This window comes from Loxodonta africana, chromosome 13, assembly GCF_030014295.1.
Source record: "Loxodonta africana isolate mLoxAfr1 chromosome 13, mLoxAfr1.hap2, whole genome shotgun sequence".
NCBI lineage: Eukaryota > Metazoa > Chordata > Mammalia > Proboscidea > Elephantidae > Loxodonta > Loxodonta africana.
Window position 1 is genome coordinate 7,110,550 of NC_087354.1, and position 24,151 is coordinate 7,134,700.

Consider the following 24,151-nt stretch of genomic DNA (forward strand, 5'->3'; position numbering starts at 1 on the left):
TTTTCATGTTGGAGTAAAAAACAGTGCCTTACCAAGAATGCTATTTCCTGTTAAAGACTGTGTCTGAAAGTCTTTGATGTCATATACTTTCCCATCAATCACCGTCCAGAAACCTCCATCCTTATTGTGGTTCTCCAAGTCAGCTTTGCGGATGAGCGTCACCTCCTCGTTATTTCTACAGTTCTGACCTGTAAAAAATGACTCTGCATATACAGAAACCAAAATCAATCAATCAATCGATAGACACATACATAAAATTAAACAACAAACTGTGTGAAAGAACTACAAGAAGAAAACAATCAAATCCACAGTCACACTGGGAGATCAATATCTCTCTCTGTTACAAATTCAGCAAGGATACAGAATGAGAGAGAATAAAACCACTCGAGCAGCACAAACGGCAAACCTGACCATATGTCAGAAGCACAAGCTACAGTGGGAGGAGTCAGGGCTGTCCCTGTTCTTCCCACGAGGAAGAGGAGGTCAGTGACTGGAGGGGCAGAGGGCATCTGCGGAATGGCAGCCTGTCGTTTCTTCACCAGGGGGACAGCAGTCACATGGATGTGAACACTGTGTTACTTTGCTGAGCTATTCAATTATACCTTGGGTGTTTTCGTGTATTTACATGACACTACTCACATTATTTTGTGGCTGGGACAGAAAATGTACTCGTTCACAATAGAAAGAAGCTAAAAAATCTGGGCAGATAGTGTCTGTTTCTCTCATGTTCAAATGGCTCTACATCTGTGCATACAAAAAGAAGTAAACACAGCAGAGTATTAAATAAGCACAGACCCAGATTAAAAACACATGAATGGACATTGTACCATCCTTGCAACTTCTCTGTAGGTTTGAAAATTTTTTAAATAAAAGTAGGGCTCCCACAACACCCTAACCCTGCCGGAGAAAACAAATGTTCACAAAGATAGCTCCCGACCAAGACCTGACAAATCCTACCAACCTTATAAATATCTTCCCAAGAAAAGAAAATTCTCCAGCTCACTCTAGGAGGATATCAGAACAATTGGTACCAAAACCTGACTCTTGATTCTGTTTTCTTATTACCTAATTCATCAGCTAGTTTCTCCCCGACTCTAATATTCTCAGCTGAACAGACTGTAAACAGAAATTAGCAGGGGTTGCAAGGAAGCTGCCCTCTTCCTGGTTTACAGCTGCTTCTTTTTTAGTAGAGGAGTGGATGCTGTTGTTATTAGGTGACATCAAGTTGCTTCCGACGCATAGTGACCCTATGCACAACAGAATGAAGCACTGACTGGCCTTGCACCATCCTTGCAACCGTTGTGATGCTTGAGCCCACTCTTGCAGCCACTGCGTCAATCCATCTCGCTGAGAGTCTTCCTCTTTTTCACTGACTCTCTACCAAGCATGATGTCCTTCTCCAGGGATTGGTCCCTCCTGATAATGTCCAAAGTATGTGAGACACAGTCTCACCATCCACGCTTCTAAGGAGCATTCTAGTTGTACTTCTTCCAAGACAGATTTGTTTATTCTTCTGGCAGTGATGGTATACTCAATATTCTTTGCCAACACCGTAATTCAAAGACATCAATTCTTCTTTGGTATTCCTTATTCATTGCCCAGCTTTGGTACGTATACGAGGCAACTGAAAATACCACAACTTGGGTCAGGTATACCATAGTCTTTAAAGTGTTCAAAAGCCAAGGTGTCACCGTAAAGAGGTTTTTTGCAGCAGATTTGCCCAATGCAACGCACTGTTTGATTCCCTGACTGCTGCTTCCATGGGTCTACAGGGTTGCTATGAGTTGGAATCGACTAGACAGCAATGGGTTTGGTTTTTTTGCTTTGGTTCCATGGCTGTTGATTGTAGATCCAAGTAAAATGAAATCATTGACGACTTCAACCTCATCCCCATGTATCATGATGTTGCTCACTGGTCCAGTTGTGAGGATTTTTGTTTTCTTTACGTTGAGGTGTAATCCATACTGAAGGCTGTGATCTTTGATCTTCATTAGTAAGTGCGTCAAGTCCTCTTCACTTTCAGCAAGCAAGGTTGTGTCATCTGCATAACGCAGCTTGTTAATGAGTCTTCCTCCAGGCCTGATGCAGGCATAGTGGTTATCAGTAACTTGTAATGCATTAGAAGAGAAAACTACAGGCAAATCTCACTTACAAATATTTATCAAAACACCAAACCAAGATCACCAATAGAGTCATGCCTCGGTATCTGTGGGGGATTGGTTCCAAACCCCCTTCCACCTCTTGGATACCAAACCCACTGATGCTCAAGCACCTTATATAAAGTGTCCTGGTGCTTCCATGTAATATGTGCAAATCCTGTCGTGGGTCTTCCGTGTAATCTGTGCACTCCACCCAACAGCAGCCAAATATACTTTCTTTTCTAATGCACATGGAACATTCTCTAGAATAGACCATATACTAGGTCATAAAGCAAGCCTTTGCAGAATCCAAAACATTGAAATATTACAAAGCATCGCTTCTAAACATAAGGTCATAAAAGTAGAAATCAGTAACAACAAAAGACAGGAAAAGAAAACAAACACATGGAAACTAAACAATACCCTGCTCAAAAATAGACTGGGTAATAGAAGACATTAAGGATGGAATAAAGAAATTCACAGAATCCCATGAGAATGAAAACACTTCCTATCAAAATCTGAGACACAGAGAAAGCAGTGCTCAGAGGTCAATTTATATCAATAAATGCACATACCTAAAAAGAAGAAAGGGCCAAAATCAAGTAATTATGACTACAACTTGAAAAAATAGAAAGAGAGCAACAAAAGAAGCCCTCAGGCACCAGAAGAAAACAAATAATAAAAATTAGAGCAGAGCTAAATGAAACAGAAAAAAAAAATTGAAAGAATTAATAAGACCAAAACCTGGTTCTTTGAAAAAAAATCAACAAAATTGATAAACCACTGGCCAACTGACAACAGAAAAATAGAAGAGGAAGCAAAAAACCTGAATAAGATATGAGGTGGGCGATATTACAACAGACCCAACTGAAATTAAAAGAATCATATCAGATTGGTATGAAAAAATGTACTCTAACAAATTTGAAAACCTAGAGAAAACAGATGAATTCCTAGAAACACATTACCTACCTGAACTAACACAAACAGGGACAGAACAACTAAATAGACCCATAAACAAAGAAGAGATTGAAAAGGGTAATGAAAAATCTCCCAATAACAAAAAAGCCCTGGCCCAGGTAGCTTCACTGCAGAGTTCTACCAAACTTTCAGAAAAGAGTTAACACCACTACTACTAAATGTATTTTACAGCACAGAAAAGGACGGAATACTGCCAAACTCATTCTATGAAGCCCGCATGTCCCTGATACCAAAACCAGGTAAGGCCACGACAAAAAGAAAAAATTACAGACCTATATCCCTCATGAATGTAGATGCAAAAATCCTCAACAAAATTCTAGCCAATAGGATTCAACAATGTATCAAAAAAATAACTCACCATGACCAAGTAGAATTCATAGAAGGTATGCGAGGATGATTCAACACTAGAAAAACAATGTAATCCATCACATAAATAAAACAAGGGACAAGAATCACATGATTTTACCAACTGCTGCAGAGAAGGCATTTGCCAAAGTTCAACACCCATTCATGATAAAAACTCTCAGCAAAATAGGGATAGAAGGAAAATTCCTAAACATAAAAAAGGACGTTTATGCAAAGCCAATAGCCAACATCCCACTAAATGGAGAGGGTCTGAAAGCACTCCCCTTGAGATCAGGAACCAGACAAGGGAACCAGACAAGGATGCCCGTTATCATCACTCTTATTCAACACTGTGCTGGAGGTCCTAGCCAGAGCAATTAGGCTAGATAAAAAAATAAAGGGCATCCAGGTTGGTAAGAAAGAAGGAAAAGTATCTCTATTTGCAGATGACATGATCTTATACACAGAAAACCCTACAGAATCTTCAAGAAAACTACTGAAACTAATAGTTCAGCAGAGTATCAGAATGTAAGATAAACATACAAAAAGATCAGTTGGATTCTTCCACACCAACAAAAAGAACATTGAAGAGGAAATCACCAAATCTATACCTTTACAGTAGCCCCCAAGAAGATAAAATACTTAAGAATAAATCTTACCAGAGATGTAAAAGAATTATGCAAAGAAAACTACAAGACACCACTGCAGAAAACCAAAAGAGACCTACATAAGTGGAAACACATACCTTGCTCAAGGATAGGAAGACATAACATTGTAAAAATGTCTATTCTACCAAAAGCAATCTGTACATACAATGCAATTCTGATTCAAATTCCGACATCATTTTTTAATGAGATGGAGAAACAAATCACCAACGTCACATGGAAGGGAAAGAGGGCCCGGATAAGTAAATCATTGCTGAAAAAGACGAACTAAGTGGGAAGCCTCGCTCTACCTGATTTTACAAACTATTATACTGCCACAGTAGTCAAAACACCCTGGTACCAGTACAACAACAGATACACAGACCAATGAAACAGAATTGAAAATCCAGACATAAACCCATCCACATATGAGTGGCTGGTAGTTCACAAAGGCCCAAAGTCAGTTAAATGCGGAAAAGACAATCCTTTTAACAAATAATGCTGGCATAACTAGATATCCATCTGTAATAAAATGAAACAAGACCCATACCTCACACCATTCACAAAAACTAAGTCACAATGGATCAAAGACCTAAATATAAAATCTAAAAAGATAAAGATCGGGGAAGAAAAAACAGAGACAACGTTAGGAGCCCTAATACATTGTATAAACAGTATACAAAACATTACTAACAATGCAGAAGAGAAACTAATCGGGAATGCCTAAAAATCAAACACCTATGCTCATCCAAAGACTTCACCAAAAGAGTAAAAAAGATTACCTACAGACTGGAAGAAGTTTTAAGCTATGACATTTCCCATCAGCGCCTGATCTCTAAAATCTACATGATACTACAAAAACTCAACTACAAAAAGACAAATGACCCAATTAAAAAATGGGCAAAAGGTAACAACAGACACTTCACTAAAGAAAACACTCAGGTAGCTAACAGATACATGAGGATATGCAAACCATCTTTAGCCATTAGAGAAATGCAAATCAAACTACAACGAGATTCCACCTCGCCCTAACAAGGCTGGCATTAATCCAAAAAACAAAAAATAATAAATGTTGGAGAGGTTGTGGAGAAATAACACTTCTATGCTGCTGGTGGGAATGTAAAATGGTACAACCACTTTGGAAATCGATGCAGTGCTTCCTTAAAAAACTAGAAATAGAACTACCATACGACGCAACAATCCCACTCCTTGGAATATATCCTAGAGAAATAAGAGCCTTTACAGGAACAGATACATGCACACCCATGTTCACTGCAGCACTGTTTAAAATAGCAACAAGACGGAAGCAACCAATGTGCCCATCAACGGATGAATGGATAAATAAATTATGGTATATTCACACAATGGAATACTATGCACCGATAAAGAATGGTGATGACTTTGTGAAACATTTCATAACATGGAGGAATCTGGAAGGCATCATACTGAGTAAAATTGGTCAGTTGCAAAAGGACAAATATTGCATAAAACAACTATTAAAAGAACTCGAGAAATAGTTTAAACAGAGAGGAAAATATTCTTTGATGGTTACGAGAGTGGGGAAGGAAGGAGGGGGAGAGAGAGGTATTCACTAATTAAATAGTAGGTAAGAACTATTTCAGGTGCAGAGAAAGGCAACACACAGTTCAGGTGAGGTCAGCATTAACTGGACTAAACCAAAAGCAAAGAAGTTTCCTGAATAAACTGAATGCTTTGAAGGTCAGCATAGCAGGGGCAGGGGTCTGGGGACCATGGTTTCAGAGGACATCTAAGTCAATTGGCATAATAAAATCTATTAACAAAACATTCTGCATCCCACTTTGAAGACTGGCGTCTGGGGTCTTAAACTCTAGCAAGCAGCCATCTAAGATGCATCAATTGGTCTCAACCCCCCTGGAGCAAAGGAGAATGAACAAAACCAAAGACACAAGGTAATTATGACCTCAAGAGACAGAAAGGGCCACATAAACCAGAGACTACATCAGCCTGAGACCAGAAGAACTAGATGGTGCCTGGCTACAACCAATGACTCCCCTGACAGGGAACACAACAGAGAACTGCTGAGGGAGCAGCAGAGCAGTGGGATGCAGACCCCAATTTCTTATAAAAAGACCAGACTTAATGGTCTGACTGAGACTAGAAGGACCCCAGTGGTCATGGTTCCCAGACTTTCTGTTAGCCCAAGACAGGAACCATTCCCAAAGCCAACTCTTCAGACAATGATTGAACTGGACAATGGGATAGAAATGATACTGGTGAAGAGTGAGCTTCCTGGATCAAGTAGACACATGAGACTATGTTGGCATGTCCTGTCTGGAGGGCAGATGAGAGGGCGGAGGGTGTCAGAAGCTGGCCAAACGGACACGAAAACACAGAGTTGAGGGATGGAGTGTGCTTTCTCATTAGGGGGAGAGCAATTAGAAATATACAGCAAGATGTATATAAATTTTTGTACAAGAGACTGACTTGGTTTGTAAACTTGCACTTAAAGCACAATTAAAAAAAAAGTGAAGGACAAATAAAGGCACTCTCAGGGGAAAGAAAAAAATGCAGGAATATATTGCAACTAAACCTGCCTTGCAAAAAATGTTAAAAGTTCTTCAGAGAGAAGGAAAATAAGATAGGAAACTCGGATATACATAAAGAAAGGAAGACAGTTCAAGAAGAAATACGTGGAGTTAACATGAACTATTTTTCTTTTTCTTAATTAACCCAATGAATAATTTCTCTGAAATAATAGTAACAATGTACCCAATGTTTATAGTTATAAATAAAAGTTATAAAAGACAGAAGGGAGGCACCTGTTATAAGGCACCTACGCTACGCACAAACTGGCACAGTGTTATTAGAAAATGGACTCAGGTTAATTTTAAATGTACACTGCAACCTCTAGGGCAATTACCAAATATTTTTTGGGACAAATATAACTGATATGCTAAGAGAGGAAAGAAAATGGAATCATATAAAATGCTCAAATAAAACCAGAGAAAGCAGAAACCAGAAATACAGAGGACAAAAAAGAAATAAAGAACAAAGGCAACAAATAGAAAACAGACATAAATATGGTAGATATGAAACCTACTATAATAATTGTTCTTGTTAGGTGCTTTCGAGTGGGTTCTGACTCATAGCGACCCTTCTCGTATTATTTGTTCAGCATACAGATTAAATAGGTATCGTGAAAGAATACAACCCTGACGCACACCTTTCCTGGCTTTAAACCAATCAGTATCCACTTGTTCTGTCCAAACAACTGCCTCTTGGTCTATATAAAGTTTCCTCATGAGCACAACTGAGTGTTCTGGAATTCCCATTCTTTGCAGTGTTATCCATAGTTTATTATGACCCACACAGTCGAATGCCTTTGCATAGTCAATAAAACACAGGTAAACATCCTTCTGGTATTCTCTGCTTTTGGCCAGGATCCATCTGACATCAGCAATGATATCCCTGGTTCCACAACCTCTTCTGAATCCAGCCTGAATTTCTGGCAGTTCCCTGTCAATATACTGCCACAGCCATTTTTGAATGATCTTCAGCAAAATCTTGCTTGTATGTGATATTAATGGTATTGTTCTACATATTTCCACATTCGGTTGGATCACCTTTCTTGGGATAGGCATAAATATGGATCTCTTCCCGTCAGTTGGCCAGGAAGCTGTCTCCCATATTTCTTGGCACAGACGAGTGAGCACCTCCAGCGTTTCATCTGTTTGTTGAAACATCTCAGTTGATAGTCCATCAATTCCTGGAGCCTTGTTTTTCGCCAATGCCTTCAGGGCACCTTGGACTTCTTCCTTCAGTACCATCGGTTCCTGATCATATGCCAATTTTCCTAGATTCATACTTCATACATTCCACATTCTGATTATTAATGGATGTTTGGAGCTGTTTCTTCTTACTTTGAGTCGTGCCACATCAGCCAATGACGGTCCCAAAAGCTTTACTCCATCCACATCATTATGGTCGACTCTACTTTGAGGCAGCAGCTCTTCCCCAGTCATCTTTTGAGTGCCTTCCAACCTCAGGGGCTCATCTTCCAGCACTATATCAGACAATGTTTCGCTGCTATTCATAAGGTTTCCACTGGCTAATGCTTTTCAGAAGTAGACTGCCAGGTCGTTCTCCTAGTCTGTCTTAGTCTGAAAGCTCAGCTGAAGCCTGTCCTCCATGGGTGACCCTGCTGGTATCTGAATACCGGTGGCATAGCTTCCAGCATCACAGCAACACACAAGCCCCCACAGTACAGCAAACTGACAGATACATGGGGGAAACTATAATATAGTCATTTTAAATCTGAATGGTCTATCTAAACACACCAATTCAAAGACAAAGACTTTCAAGTGTGGATAAAAAAACAAGATCCAACTACCTGTTGTCCATAAGAAACCCACTTTAAATATAAAAAGATAGATTAGAAATAAAGGGATAGAATCCATGCAGAAGTGGCACTCTGCTGCTAAGTGAAAGGTTGGTGCCTTGAATCAACCGCAGGCACTTCAGAAGAAAGGCCTAGTAATGTACTTCCCAAAACAATCAATGACTGGGAGAGGAAAAAAAAGTACATGGATGGATAATGATATACCATGATAGCATGTTAATACTAATCAAATGAAAGCTAGAGTAGCTATATTAATTTCAGACAAAGCAGAGTTCAAAGCAAGGAAAATTATCAGTGATAAAAGGGAGCATTACATAATAACAAAGGGGTCAATTCTCTAAGACCTAACAATCCTGAATGTGTATGTGCCTAGCAACAACGCACCAAAATACCTAGGGCAAAAACTGATAGAAATGCAAGGAGAAATAAACAAATCCACCACTACAGCTGGAGACTTCAACACCACTCAATCAGTAACTGACAGATTAAGCAGGCAGAAAATCACAAAAGATACCGGTGAACTGAACAGCACCACCAACAAACTGGATCTAACTGACGTTTATACAATACTTCACCCATCAATAACAGAATACACATTGTTCTCAAACTCTCATGAAACACTCACCAAGACAGACCACATTCTGAGCCATAAAACATAGGTTAACAAATTTAAAGTAACAGAAATCAAAATATGCTTTCAGGCCACAATGAAATTAAACTAGAAATCAGTAACACAGGGACAGCTGAAAAATCTGAAAATATCTGGAGATCAAACAACAAACTTCTAAATAGCACACAAGTCAGAGAAGTCTCGGTAACTTAAAAATATTTTGAACTAAGTGAAAATAAAAATAAGCTTATCAAAAAAACTGTGGGATGCAAAGATAATGCTCGCAGGGAAAGTTCCAGCACTGAGTTCATCCTGTTTCTTGACCCAGGGGATGTTACATCACAGAGCCGCCCTGTGCACTTTTCAGTATGTGTTATATTCACAACAGAAAAGGCTTTAAAATGTGTGTGTTTGAACTTTTGAGCAAATTAAATACCCTCAACCATATTCAGTAGATACAAAAATAACAAAAGCCCATTCAAGTTCATTCTTAAATAAACGTAGATGAATGGTGCTGGAAGTATTATCTGTTTAAAAAATAACTTACTACGTTTGGCACAGTACCTGACAGATAGCTAGACAGACTGAAAGACACCCCAAGGCCACTGTCCTCATGACAACTGCTACTCTTGTATTAAACTTCTGTGTTATAAAGATGCCTGTCTGAAATGGCAGAATAAAAATCCCACCTAGACTGAGCTTTCGTATAAGATGAAAAGTGTATCATGTCCCTCAATCACAACGTCTATTAATTCTGAACGTGCGGGAAACCAGAATGACACAGACTATGGTAACTCAGGCTTGGAGTCAAAACCACCAAAGCTTGGAACCTTTCCCTTCGTAAGGTGTGTACTACAGACAGTGCCTGTTAACATCAATACCTTTACGGCATCACCCATACCAATTTCTGCCTCCTAGGTTGGACCACATCTAAGTACCTCGACAGCACCTTCCAGGAAAGGGTTTTCCAGAACTTTCTAGAATAGTTCATTTTAGGATTTAACACCCACTGCTTACATAAAAATCTCCCTTAAACGTAACCCAAATCTCTTCTGATTTGGATTATCTTTCCACTTATATTACTATCAGTGGAAATGCAAATAATTAGTCTTCCTTTGTATTCTTTCAAATAGGAAGTTAAGAACAGGTTAAGCTAGGACAACACTTTTCTTAGTTAAAGTACTAAAAATTAAAATGCTATACCCATTATGCCAGGCCAGGCCAAATCTTCATGATCGTCCCTTTCTTTTCCCGGTGCCAGGTGATTGAACCGGTCCAGGTGTTCTAAGAGGCCACCCAACAGAGGGATAGCTCCAGCCTCTTGCATGAGCCCAGCATTTTTACTGAGCAAAAGCATTATAGACACTACTAGTTCTGGAAGGAGAACACCTACATTAAAACAGAAAAAGGAAAAAAAAGCATGAAATTTAATTATAAAATCACTTACAAACTACCTCTGTCTTTAAATTCTGATAAACTGAAAAACAAGTAAAGCTTTATCGTTGAGCATAGTTTTACAGGGTTATTTTATCTTTCATTCTGAAACAGAACCCTTTGAGTTACAAAAATAATTTTCAAAAATACTCTTCGACACAGAACTATTATCTAAAGAGTCTTTTATTCAAATAAATAAATGTTTATCCGCTACATATGCCATCATAAAAAGGCACTCAATTATATGCTCTAACATTACAAGATTAACTTAAATAAATACTAAGTAATATTAGAATTTATTAAGTTTCTGACAGGGCAACTAATTTTTACATCACTAAGCTAAAATTAGACAACTTCCATCAACCTCATTACTGAAGTGCTAATACTGGCATTATAAACCTAAATCACTAATTAAATTCACAGTGATAGGATTCACACACCAGGTGGCTTAATAACAGAATTGTTAGTAACTAAAAAGGAAAAGGAAAGAGGGCAGTAGGACTAGGAAATTTAACGAGTAAACCACATGTTGCTTTATCAGGAAATGAGACATTTCAACTTTCATCAATCTTCTAAAATAAGTACTTGAGCACAGGATAGAAATAGGAACGGTACCGGTGAAGTCTCCTTCCATGATACAGGCCACTTCTGCAAAGTGCCGCCAGCTAGTAGAAGCAATGCTAGCTGCTACAGGCAGTATATCTCCAATGTGTGTGCAGAGTAGGGCTGTGTACTTTTTCAGCAAGGAACCAACACCCATTAGCTCAGGACCTTGAAAAATGATTTAGGAAATTTCATTTTCACGTTACTTTGTAAACAAACTGAAAATCTCCAATATTCCCCATCACCTAGACATCTTTTTATCAGTAATACTTTCTCAATAGGAGCACATTAACTCTTAGTCCTTGGTTCCTTTTGTTTCATGTAACTTAAGGGACAGTGAATCTGAATATGTCAAATTTTATACACTATGCTACATGCTACCCGGAAAGTTTGGGTATATAAATACTAAAGTTATAATTTAATAAATTTTAAAAACTTTACATCCAATACACAAATGTTTGTTTTCAAAATCCAAGTCTTAAAGCTTGTAAACTACTCCCAAGGAACAAAGTTAGCCATTTTTCAGTCTTATCAAATCTTCCCCTTTTCTTCCTACATGGTTCTTAATAACTTTACGATCCTTTTGGCTTCGTGTCTTTCTGATGAGTATCACTTTTACAGTACAAATTCACCTACTTCAACCTGGACATTTTCAGCATTTACAAGTGCCTAACTTTCTTCAGGACACAGCCACATCGTTTCACGAGAATAAAAACTAGCTATAAAAACACTGACAACAAGCAGCAGACCTTTCTGCTCTTGCCAGAGGAAGCTACACATATGGAGCACAGAGGTGACCTTGAACGCATGTGGGAAGCAGCAGCGACCGTTTGGCATGCACAGTGCTGGGCCCATACACATTATCCAATTTCAATCCTCACAAGGCACCCGAAGGCATGTTGCCGGTTTTGTAAATGAGAAATCTATGGCCCCCAGGAGACTAGCTTGGTCCAATGTCAAACAGCTAACAAACCATGGCCCTATAACTGAAACCCAGTCTTCCTACAATGACGAGTCCCCCTATGGTACCCGGCTGACTTCCCAATGCAACATACTAAGTAGAACGTTACTGTTTAGCTCCTATATTATGTTAGTCTCCAACATTCCGTAACTAACACGTAGAATAGCTCTGATGAATCTTCTACAAGACTAAAGTGAACATAAAGGGTGCTACTTCTGATGTCTAAAGAGTTTCAATCTTGAGACAATAAAATAAAAAATATTACTGAGTCCAATATAGGAATAATCAACAACAAAAAACCAGATGTAAAATGAAATCTTATAAGTCCCCTAAATTTGGTGCATTTAATAGTGTAAGAACTACACATCTGAGCATACCAATGGGCAGACTAAAATACAAGACATTTCCATATTTTAAGCAACTTACTAGAAATATCTGAGCTCTGACCAATACTCTCTCCTGGATAAAGTTTACTGATAAGTAAACGCTGAAAGCGCAGTAACAAGTCCAAGGAAGCAGATCTTTCACGACTCTGCTGCTGCTCAAAGTCCAGACACAACGAGATTCGGCGAGCAGCATCTTTCAATCTGGCCACAGTCTGAGAAGCAATGTTTCTGTGAGAGGGAGAGAGGGGTGTAAAATTAAACAAGTCATCTCTGTTAAAAAAAAAAAAAAGGAAAGAAAAGAGAGTGTGTGTGTTTAAAAAAAAAAAAAAGGAGAGAGAGAGTATTAAAAGCTCACAACAGGAACTGAAATCAGAAACACGGCTCACACCCCCTAGCTGTGGCTAGCTTCCCTGCCCAGACGTGTCAGCAGCAGTACTACCTCAGGGAGCACTGAGCAGGAGAGCCTGTGAGACTCCAAAGACAGGCTGCTGCCCCTCTGCTTTACAAAAGGGACTTCAACTGGTCCAAAACGACAGATGATCTTGTTAAAGGAGTAATCCAGCAAAAACGTCTGGAAGGAAAAACAATCATGCCGTTGTCTTGGTACAAAGCTGCGTTTTAGATATAAACCTAACACTGCTCTTACAGACAGGCTCCGCTGCACAGTTGCATCTACCTTACAAGTCTGCCTTCAACACCTACAAGGGCAGCCAGCAGTAGATGGGGAGGGAGGTGAAGAGTGAGATCCTGGAAGCCACGTTAGAAGAGTAGTGCGTGCTTCTGGTCCCATGAGCAGAAAACAAGGGTATGGGGCTGAGAGGACAAAAATGCTGGGGAGGTGGGGCACCAACACTGCTAGTGAGGGAGCACCAGGCTGCCGGGGTTCAAATCTGCAGTGCTAAGCCATCATCCACTTTGTGTTTGAAGGAGACAGCTCTCTGCATGGAAGTAGAAGGGACAGAGGAACTACAGGTAAGACAAGCCCTGACTTGTAACAACAGTCCAAGCCCATAGTGGCCAAAGCCTGGTGATTGGTACTAAGAACAGAAAGGAAGTAGTATGTTATTAGAGGAAGAATGTCAAGGAGGGAGAAGAGCCAAAGACAAAGCCTGAGACAAGGGCTGCCACGGACCATCAGTCCCATCACAGCAGCCCGCCTCAGGCAGGAGGCACGTGCCAGGCTGGGTGACATCGGGCACTGCTGCTGGAGGGAGAGTGAGTCTGGGAATCACTACTCAACACCAAAGTCAAGGACGTGCTTTCTGCTTCCACTTCTCTGACTCCTAACCTACCAGGTTTGTTGAGAAGCTCCCACAGAGCACAGAGGAGCACCCATGAAACCCCCTCCTGCTTTCCACAGTCAGCTTCTAGATTCAGTACCAGACAACCCACCCTGACACCAAACATCACAACAGAAGATACAGGTCTAGAGTTTAGGTTTTATGCTATGCTCAGAAAAGCAAAAGGTAGGAATAAAATACAATAATAATTTTAACTTATTTTTCCTTAGTATAAAATTCAGACCCATAACCAAAATGTATAATTCTGATAGGGTTTACTACTTATAAACATTTCATGGCTCTTTATTTTTAAATACAAATGGCACTCCGTGGCTCCCTGGCAGCGTAAGACTAAAGCATTTGTTTCAAATCTGTTCCACAGTTCACTTTTGGCAAACAGAAATTTCTTTATCTCAAGTTTTCCCAGGCACAAAGTACATGATATATCTTTAGAATATTTTAAAATAACCAATCAGCAAAGTCAGCACATACCCCTAACACTTCATGCTAACATCTGCCTCCCCAAAAGAAGGGGCACGTGGTCTACACTTTGAAAAGAGTCTGGGTCGTGAGCATTCTGATAGTGAGGAAGCTGTGAATGAATTTTTCCTTTTCTATTTTCTAAATGTTTTGTAAGGAGATATTCACTTCTATGCTCAAGTATTTATTTTCTATTTTTTAAACAGTTATGTGTTTATTTTAAACCTGCTATGAAACCAACTCCTCCCTAAATGCCGCAGGGACCAAAAGAACACCCTGAGTAAAGATGAAAGTGCAGAAGGCGGCCCCTGCAGACAGCACAACGTGCGTGAGACATAGGCGTAAGTTGAAGTTTTTCTATTAGTCACGTTAAGAAAGGTAAAAAGAAACACACAAAATGAATTTTAATACTGTATTTTATTCATACCAGTATTTCCAAAGTAGTATTATAATAAACCAAACCAAACCCACTGCCGTTGAGTGGATTCCAACTCATAGCGACCCTATAGGACAGAGTAGAGCTGCCCCATAGAGTTTCCAAGGAGCACCTGGTGGATTTGAACTGCTGACCTTTTGGTTAGCAGCCATAGCACTTAACCACTACGCCACCAATAATTAAGAAAAATTATAGAGATATTTCACATTAGGTTTTTTTCATAGTAAGTCTTCAAAAGTCACTGTGCTTTTTATACTTAAGAACATATCTCAATTTGAACACTGAATTTTCATCAGAAATACTTACTCTGTACTTAGATTCATAAAACGTATAGTTGATCACACAGATTCACATGCCCAGGTTATTCCAAATGTATTTAGAAGTTTTCCAAGTGCTGAATTAGGTATCAGTTTTTACATTTTAATTAACGAAAGTTAATAGTACTTACCTAAGAAGCTGTTGTACAAGCTGAACTAGAGGCAAGCACTGTTTTCCAGAAGATTCATAGATCCCTGTATTAATAAGGTCTTTATCTAATGGAGTCCTACTTCTATGAAATGACGAGGCATTCGCTTCCTGTTCGTCGATTTCTTTTTCCTTCTGAGCTTCTTTTTTGGCTTCAATATCCTGTAACACATACAAAAGAAACTGGTTAAGAGTTATCTCATAAGCAGACTGTGAAGGCAGCTCTAGGCTGACCCCTGACCTCACTGCCTCAGTATCCCTTCATCTGTCCCAACACACACACCTGATGACATCTGCCCAAACTCCACCTGTCGGAAACCCTACCACTTAGTTGCTCAGTTTCTAAACATACCATTCTGCCTGCAATCCAATGTCCAGATTGCCAATGCTAGTGGTCCCCAGCCTCCTTTATGAAATCCCTAATACCTTTACTGGCTCCCACAAACAACACATGGGATCTGCCCCATATACAAAGTCTCTCTACTTTGTAAACATTACTTTTTCTCTCCAACACAGTAACCTCCACCAACTCTCACAAGTCCAATTATCTCCCCAGCTTTTGAACTCAGTCTACCCTGCTGGACCTTTAGCACACCTAGCAGCAATTCTCACACTGAATGACAAGGCCCTATCTGAGTCAGGACAAAGACCTCAAGGGTCACCTACCTCATCTAATCCCATTCCTAACTTCCAGTGCTAAAAAACTCTGCATGATGAAGAACTGAAGAAGGACCAAATAAACAAATTACACTAAACCGGATGCTTGGAAAATCCATGAAGCATTTATTCTTTCAGAAGGAAGTAGCTCATACACATCCATACCATGAGACAGGGTTCTGTAAACTATGGCCCACAGACCAAATCCGGCCTGCTTTTGTCTAGCCCTCGAATTAAGAGTGGTTTTTACATTTTTAAATGGTCTGATGGCAGAGATTCTCCTTTCTAAATACCATTCCCCAAGAAAAAGAACTAGGTCTCCTTAGATTCCAAGGCTGGAGCAGGGAAAGTCCAAGACAAGTCAGGAGCATCTTTGGCTCCAGAAAGCAAAGAAGTGCTCAAAAAACAATGGAAACAATTGAAAAGGACACAGGGGTCAACAGGAAGGAGCTCCCAATGGCCAAATCTAGAACACTTTGAGTAACAAAATAAACATTAGTATTGGATTATAATCCAGAAAATAAATATTGATGAGTCTTTGCTGATATAAATGACTAAATAAATAAACAGGGGAGATGGGACGGCTCTTCCTTACAGAAGAATTTCAATATGTTAGAAGCAATGAGACAGTCCCTATGTGGCACAAAGAGTTTGCACTCAACTACTAGCCTAAATTTATGTTCAAACTCACTCAGTGCTACCACAAAAGACAGGTCTGGCAATCTGCTTCTGTTAAGATCACTGCCATGAAAACCCTATGGAGCAACTCTACTATGTAACACAAGAGGATTGACAGAGTTGGAACTGGCTTGATGGCAACTAACAACAACGTCTCTCTGCATATGTGTATGTATGACAATAATGGTAATATTTTAGAAGCTATAATCCTTATTAGAACATCGCAATAATAACGGTGGTACACAAAATTCATTGTTGGATGCTAAATCAATGGGCAAAAGTTTAAGTAGAAACAGGATCTATGTGTAGTCTAAAAGCATCTCCCTCAAGATATTTCCTAATTACAAAGGAAAAGACAGTATCTTTACAGTGGATAATTCTGGCACATACTTCCTTAACCAAATGATCAAGATCAACACAAACATTAATCACACATACAACAACCATCTTGTACCCCCTGATGACGCCCTGAGAGGCCGATCACCTCTGGCTCTCTGATGAGAAATGCAACTGCAATCTAATAGATAAATTCAAATTAAGGCAGACTCTACAAAATAATCACCCAGTACTCTTAAAAAATATCAAGGCTGTAAAAAACAAGGGAAGACTAAGGAATTTGAAGAGACAAAGGAGAACCTAAATGTTAACTCTAAAATCATAAAGTTCTTAGAAGAAAATACAGGAACACAACTTTGGAAACTAATTTTTTTTTTTTTTTGCAATGATAGATTATCAAACATGACAACGAATGCACGAGCAACAGAAAGCAAAGTAGGCGACTCGGACCTCATAGAAGTTAAATACTTATGTTCATCAAAAGACTTTATCAAAGGAGTAAAGGGACAACCTCAGACTGGGAAAAAATCTTCACAAATGATGTAGTTAATAAGGGTCTAATATCTAAAATACATAGAAAACTTCTACAGCTTAACATCAACAAGACAAATAATCCAATCAAAAAGTGGGCAAAGGACATAAACACTTCACCAAAAAGGACAGTCTAGTGGACAACAAAAACATGAACACACGGTCAACATCACCAGCCATCAGAGAAATGTAAATCAAAACCACAGTGAGATACCATTTCACTCCCACTAGAACAGCAAAAAAAAAAAATGAAAAGTAAGTGTTAGAGGGGATGTGGAGAAATTGGAGCCCGCATCCACTGCCGGTGGAAATGCAAAATGGTACAGCTATTGGGGAAAACAGTCAGGCATTTTCTCAAAAAACTAGAAGTAGAGCTGCCATTTAAAAAAAAAACTCCCTGCCATCTAATTGATTCCAACTTCCACTACTCCTAAGTATATAATATACACTAGGGATCTAACAGAAGTGACACAGACAGTCACATGCACACCACCTACGTTCATCGCAGCACTCACTAGTCACAAAAGCAAAAAGATGGAAACAACCTAAGTTCTACCAACAGATGAAGGGTAAGTAAAATGTGGTAGGTACACACTAGGATGGAATACTACTCAGTGATACAGAAAAATGAGTTCCCAAAACATCTTGGAACCTGGATGAACCTGGAGGACATTATGTTGAGCCAAATAAATCAATCACAGAAAAATATTGTATGTTCCCATTTTTATGAAATGACACGAACAAGTAAACATACAGAAACTAATGTCCATTAGTGGTCACCAGGGATAGAGAAGGAAAGGGAGGAATTCACTCCCTAGATGGTAGACACTTGGTATTTTTGGTGATGGGCAAAGTAACACCAAATGAGGGTGAAGTGTACATAGCTTGATAAAGGTAAACGATGTCACAAAAAGCACACAAGAAAAAAGGACCTGTTGGCAATAGTTATGGCATATATAATTTTGAATCAATAGCAAAAACAACTAAAAAATACGTGCAGATATATATGCACGTATGTTGGCATATGTGTATAACCCGTTGCCGTGGAATTGATTCTGACTCATAGAGAACCCACTTAAAAAAAAAAACCATTGCCGTCAAGTTGATTCCAACTCATAGGAACCCTACAGGACAGAGCAGAACTGCCCCATAGGGTTTCCAAGGAGCACCTGGTGGATCTGAACTGCAAACATTTTGTTCAGCAGCCGTAGCTCTTAACCACTACACCACCAAGGCTTCCAGCGACCCTACAGCACAGACTAAAACCGCCTCATAGGGTTTCCAAGGGGCAGCTGGTAGATTCGAACTGCCAACCTTTTGTTGACAGCCAAACTCTTAACCACTATGCCATATGTGTATAGGGGTGTGTGTGTGTGTGTGTGTGTGTGTATACATATATGTACATGTGGCTGTACAAAAATATATTCATATATATAACAAAGCAAATGGGGGCACAGTTACGGATGCTTCTTAGACGTAACTAAACACCTCACGGAACTGGATGCCTGAGTTTGAAGGATGAGGACCATAGTCTTGTGGGATATCTCAGTCAACTGGCATAATATAATTCATGAAGTTATGTTCTACATGCTACTTTAGGAGGAGTATCTGCAGTCTCATAAGCTTGCGAGTGAACGCATAAGATACAATTACTAGTCTCCACTCATCCGGAACCAGGGGTACAGCCCAGCGGCAGAGCGCGCACTTAGCATGCGCGAGGTCCTGGGGTTCGATACCCAGTGCTTCCACTTTTGGAAATCCTGGTGGGGTAGTGGTAAAGTGCTACGGCTGCTAACCAAGAGGTCGGCAGTTCAAATCCGCCAGGCGCTCCTTGGAAACTCTATGGGGCAGTTCTACTCTGTCCTATAGGGTCACTATGAGTCAGAATTGACTCGATGGCAGTGGTGGGTGGGTGGGTACTCATCCCGAGCAAAAGAGAAAGAAGGAAAGAAGACTCAAAGAAGAAACCAGCCTACAGGACAAATAAATCTCACCCATAAGTAGTGACTCCTTTAAAAAATCACCTGTATGAGACCAAATGGTCAACAATTACTTTTAAACAAAGATGAGTTTGTAAGGGGACAGGGAAACTAGATTAATGGAAACAGAATAACCAGAACAGAAATAATGAGAATGTTTACATATTGTGACGAACGTAACCAATGGGTGGAAACTGTTGAATGGGAACCTCAACTGTTGTGTAAACCTTCACTGAAAACATAATAAAATACTTTTAAAAAAAGAGAGAAAGAGACTGAGACATGATGATTAAATGCAATGTGGGTTCCTAGAATGGTTCCTAGAAACAAAAGGGACATTAGTGGAAAAGGTGGTGAAATCCAAATATAGTGTATACGTCAATAGCAATGTCCCAATGTTAATTTCTTAAATCAATGCACTACAACTATGCGAAATGTTAATATTAGGGGAAGCTGGATGAAAAGTGTATGAGAACATTGTACTATTTTTGTAACTTTTCTGTAAGACTAAAATTATGACAAAATAAAAAGTTAATAAAGGTTTAAGCAAATTAAAAAAAGAGAGAGAGAGGATTCTACACATTACGACGGTAAGTGAGGAGATGCAAAGATGTGCCAAGTCACTCCAGGGATTCAGCCTGGATTACTGTCTTCCTTCTATGTCTGCATGTGAGACTCTACTTCAATGCGTTCAGCTGACAAAATGCCACCTCTCGTCCCTGACCGATGGGCAAAGTGTTAGAAGACTGCCTTGCCACACCTCTTTAGTCAATTGTTCTAGTTTTTGTTCTTCCTCCTATAATAATTTTGTGGCTTGTCCAAGAGGGCTTTACACAGCTTTGACACCATTTTTCAACCTCACAATCTGCTGGCCTTGAATGTCACCTCACCCTTTGACTTTACCAATCTTTTAACATCTTCCTCGTTGACATGTACCTCCTAACCCTACCACTGCAATTAACACAAATACCGAAAATCAGTAATGAAAGAGGGAACATTACTACCAGCCTTACAGAAATAAAAAAGATTCTATCTTTTTCTAGTCAAATGAAACCAAAATTCCTGAGGACCTACTATGTACCAAGCATTTTTCTAGCAACTGAATTTACCATGAAAAGTAAACAAAGTTCCTTCCTTCTGGGCCTTATTTTCTATGGGCAAAAACCAGAATAGTCTGAACACCAGTAGTGCCCTCCAGCAGTTCAATGAGTCTGGGAATAAAGACCCTCATGAACTCAGCGGTGGGAGTGATGCTGGTGCAAACTTTCCTAAGGATAAGAAGGCAACATGTCTCAGAAAGCTTAAAATATGCATGCTTTTGACCGAACAATTCCATTTCTAGATCTTTTTCGTAATAATAATTTTTGTACTCAATTACTTACATATCTACAAGAATATAATGAAAAAATTATTTATAGCAGTAAAAATATCGAACACCTAAATGGTAAAAATAGGTGGTTGTGAAAGAAAAAAAAAAAATGGCTCCCTTTCCATATGACAGACTCTCTCAAAGCAACAGAACAAAATGGGCACAACAGCAGAATATTCAGTAGAGGAGAACCTGACATCCTGATGGGTGAAGAGATGGAAATACACATAACTGAAAACAATGCCACAGGGACACGCACCCTAGGGCTCAGCAAATTCCACTCCTAAGGACTGACCCAAGAGATAAACATATGTTCAACAAGAGACTTATATACAGAATGATCACAGTAGCTTTATACAGTAAAAACCCGAAAACAATCCAAACGTCTATCAACAGGAGAACGGATGAACAAATCGTGCTATAACCACACAAAGAACGCTCCTAGCAATAAAAACAAAGGAACGATATACGCAACAACATGGACGAGTCTGAAAACCATCATCTCGGGCAAAGAAAGCAGGCACAGGAGTATATACATATGATTCCATTTATATTAAATTCTAGAACAGGGAAAATTCACCAATAGCTGATGGAGACAAGGGCACAAGGCACCTTCTGAGGCGGCACGAATGCTCCATACAACAAATAGGGTATTTGTCGGGCTCACTGAAACAGGCACTTCAAGTGAGTACATTCTATCAGACAATTTTTTTTAATTACTAAGAGTGTTAATTAAAAAGAACACCTGGATGTTACTCAGGTTTGAGTTTTAGTTGTTTTTTTTTTTTTAAACGATTCTGACATGAAGTTACATCTTCACATATATTATGTGTGGTGTTTTAAACCTCATCTCACTGATAAGTGAACAGCCCCAACCAGTTAACCAGCACTCCCAGGGCCACACCTGGATCTCAGCAGTAATGGCGGCATTTAAGGCAGATTCTAACCCTCCGTCGGCCATGAGGCTGCCCACCAGAAGATCAATCATGAATCGACGACCTGGGCTTATGTTCACTTCATTGCCTGAAACTGACAAGGGAAAAGTGTTGTGACAATCTGAATCAAGCACCACCCCCTCTTAGCACTCCCACCCACACACAGCCACTTCTCTCCACGCTCACCTGCACAGGGCAAAAGCGCCGAGAGTGCCCGAGCCCGCTCCTCCGCAGTGGGCAGGAGCACCGACCACCCGCTCTGCAGCACCGCCTGAGCTGCTGCCTGCACAGTAGTCAGGACGCCCGCGCTGCTGGCCAGGGTCACCACAGTCTGCTTCAAGCTATTCAGGAGGACACTGCCCAGACCTAAACCAAGGAATTCTGGGTCAACCTGGTGACTAATGGCAGCATGCAACTGAAAGGAGAAAAACAATTTTCACTTTAGAACTACTAAAAATTAGTGAATTTAAAAATCTTTAACAAAGATTTGAATTAAACTTAATTTGAGGTATTAATTTACACAAAGAAGTGCTTCTCAGATATACATATAATATAAAACCTGTTGCCATCAAGTCAATTCTGACTCACAGCGACCCTAAAGGACAGAACAGAACTGTCCCATAGGGCTTCCATGGAGCAGCTGGTAGACTCCAACTGCCGATCTTTTAGTTAGCAGCCAAGCTCTTAACCATGTGCCACCAGGGCCCCACATATACCGCACACGTGCACGCACGCACACACGCGCACAGTATTATTAAGCAAAGAACTCACGCCTTCTGCATTTGTTTGCCAGCCGCGCCCTCCCCCTGTGAGGTGTTCTCCTAAGCGTGCTTTGCTACTTTCTTTTTAGAGCAACACATGTAAGATGATTGGCCTGGCAGCGCTTGAAAAGGAGGCTCAGAGGGCAGGGGCAGAGCGGGCAAACAAACACAGAAGGCGTGCATTATCTGTGTAAAAATATGGGTTATATGTATATATCTACATGCAGATATCTGTATCTATATATATACACGTACGTACACACACACACACACATACTGGACTAAAATAATTTTACCCACAGTAGTTGAAAACCCATGATATGGTATTTTCTAAGAAGAACGGTTCTTAACCCAACTATAAGTCCGTATATGGAAAAGCTCAAGATCAACAGAGGCCACAACCACGTGGAAACAGCCACCTCAGCCCCACCTCCAGAGAAACAGTGTATGTAATATAATCAAAACCTTTAACAAATTCTACAGCCATACTGGGAGTATTCAAGGGAAATCTTCAAGAGCAAAAGACAGGAGCCAATAGGGTCCTGGGCTCTGAAAGCAAATCAAAGCCTTTGGGCTTGAGACCAATATCCAGAGTGGGAACGGGGCGGGGGTGGGGGGGCCGACTCCAAACTGTCCCAGACAACACACCCTGAACCTCAGCTTCCTGCAGAAAGCCAGAAGCCATTAAAGAACACTCACCTGTTGAGTCCCCCAGGAATGGCACAAACTGCCCACCAGCTCAGGAAATGACACAGGTGGACTAATTTGCCAAAGGGTTTGGGTAGAATGAAACTCAAGAGAAATCAGAGACCAGCTTGCCCCATGAGTAAACAAGAAATCAAGTTTATACTACCCACTTAAGGTATTGAGATCACTAGTCAAGAGTGAACACCAAAACCCATCAGAGCCTGAGAGACCCACAGAACTTCCAAGACGCAAATGCAAAACTGCCCTTGTAGGGCCTCCTTCACAGGCAATGGCAAAGGGACACCCTGAGCAAACTTCCCCTGCAAGTGGCCTCCCAGTCAAAAGTGACAAGGCACCATAAGGGAGAGTCTGCAGACAGAAAAAAAAAGAACTATGGACACCCCAAGAGAGGGCAACAAATAACTGGAATGGATAAATAAAATCTTAGAGATCAAGGAAGGACAGAACCCAGAAGACAAGAACATCATAAAGCAGGATAAACATTTTGAAAAAGACCCAAATATATACCCTGGAAATGAGAAATACAGTGTGGAAATAAAAACCTCAAAACAGAGGTGGGAAGAACCTGAACTCCAGATTTGAATCCGGATTCTACATGTAGAGGGTACATCACCTAACACCTCTATGCTTCCTCCTTTGTACAATTAACACAGAGGTTCCTACAAAATATCTAGAATAGGCAAAGGCACAGAGACCAAAGTAGACCAGTGGTTACCAGGGGCTGGCAGGAAGAGGGCAAGGGAAAGTTACTGCTTCAGTGGTACTAAGTTTCTATTTGGAACAATGAAAAAGTTTTGGAAACAATTGGGATAATTGCACAACTTTGTAAATGTAATTAATGCCACTGAACTGTACACTTAAAAATGGTTAACATGGTAAATTTTATGTATCTATTATATCTTATACATTAAAAAATTGAGGTTCTCATCTTTAATAGGGCTGTTACATGGATTCAATGAGTTAATACTTGTAAAACACTTATAAAAGTGGTCATTATGTACTTCTTAAATAAGGGAGTAAATTCAACAATATGGTGCGTTCGGCTAAAGGAAGAAT

General features: G+C 40.0%; 1 protein-coding gene across 7 annotated transcripts in view; it reads right to left on the reverse strand.

Moving 5' to 3' along the window:
- The window catches only part of HERC2 (HECT and RLD domain containing E3 ubiquitin protein ligase 2), a 317,707-nt gene that overhangs the window by 171,384 nt on the left and 122,172 nt on the right, over window positions 1-24,151 (reverse strand). For 6 of the 7 annotated variants that reach the window (XM_064296194.1, XM_064296198.1, XM_064296196.1 and 3 more), the window contains 7 exons: window positions 21,813-22,041; window positions 21,596-21,720; window positions 15,125-15,303; window positions 12,521-12,708; window positions 11,146-11,301; window positions 10,300-10,485; window positions 33-203 (listed from right to left, as the gene is read on the reverse strand). In XM_064296194.1, coding sequence (XP_064152264.1) covers window positions 33-203; window positions 10,300-10,485; window positions 11,146-11,301; window positions 12,521-12,708; window positions 15,125-15,303; window positions 21,596-21,720; window positions 21,813-22,041 — 1,234 coding nt within the window. The remainder of the gene's footprint in view (window positions 1-32; window positions 204-10,299; window positions 10,486-11,145; window positions 11,302-12,520; window positions 12,709-15,124; window positions 15,304-21,595; window positions 21,721-21,812; window positions 22,042-24,151) is intronic. The other variant, XM_064296197.1, reaches the window with a different exon arrangement.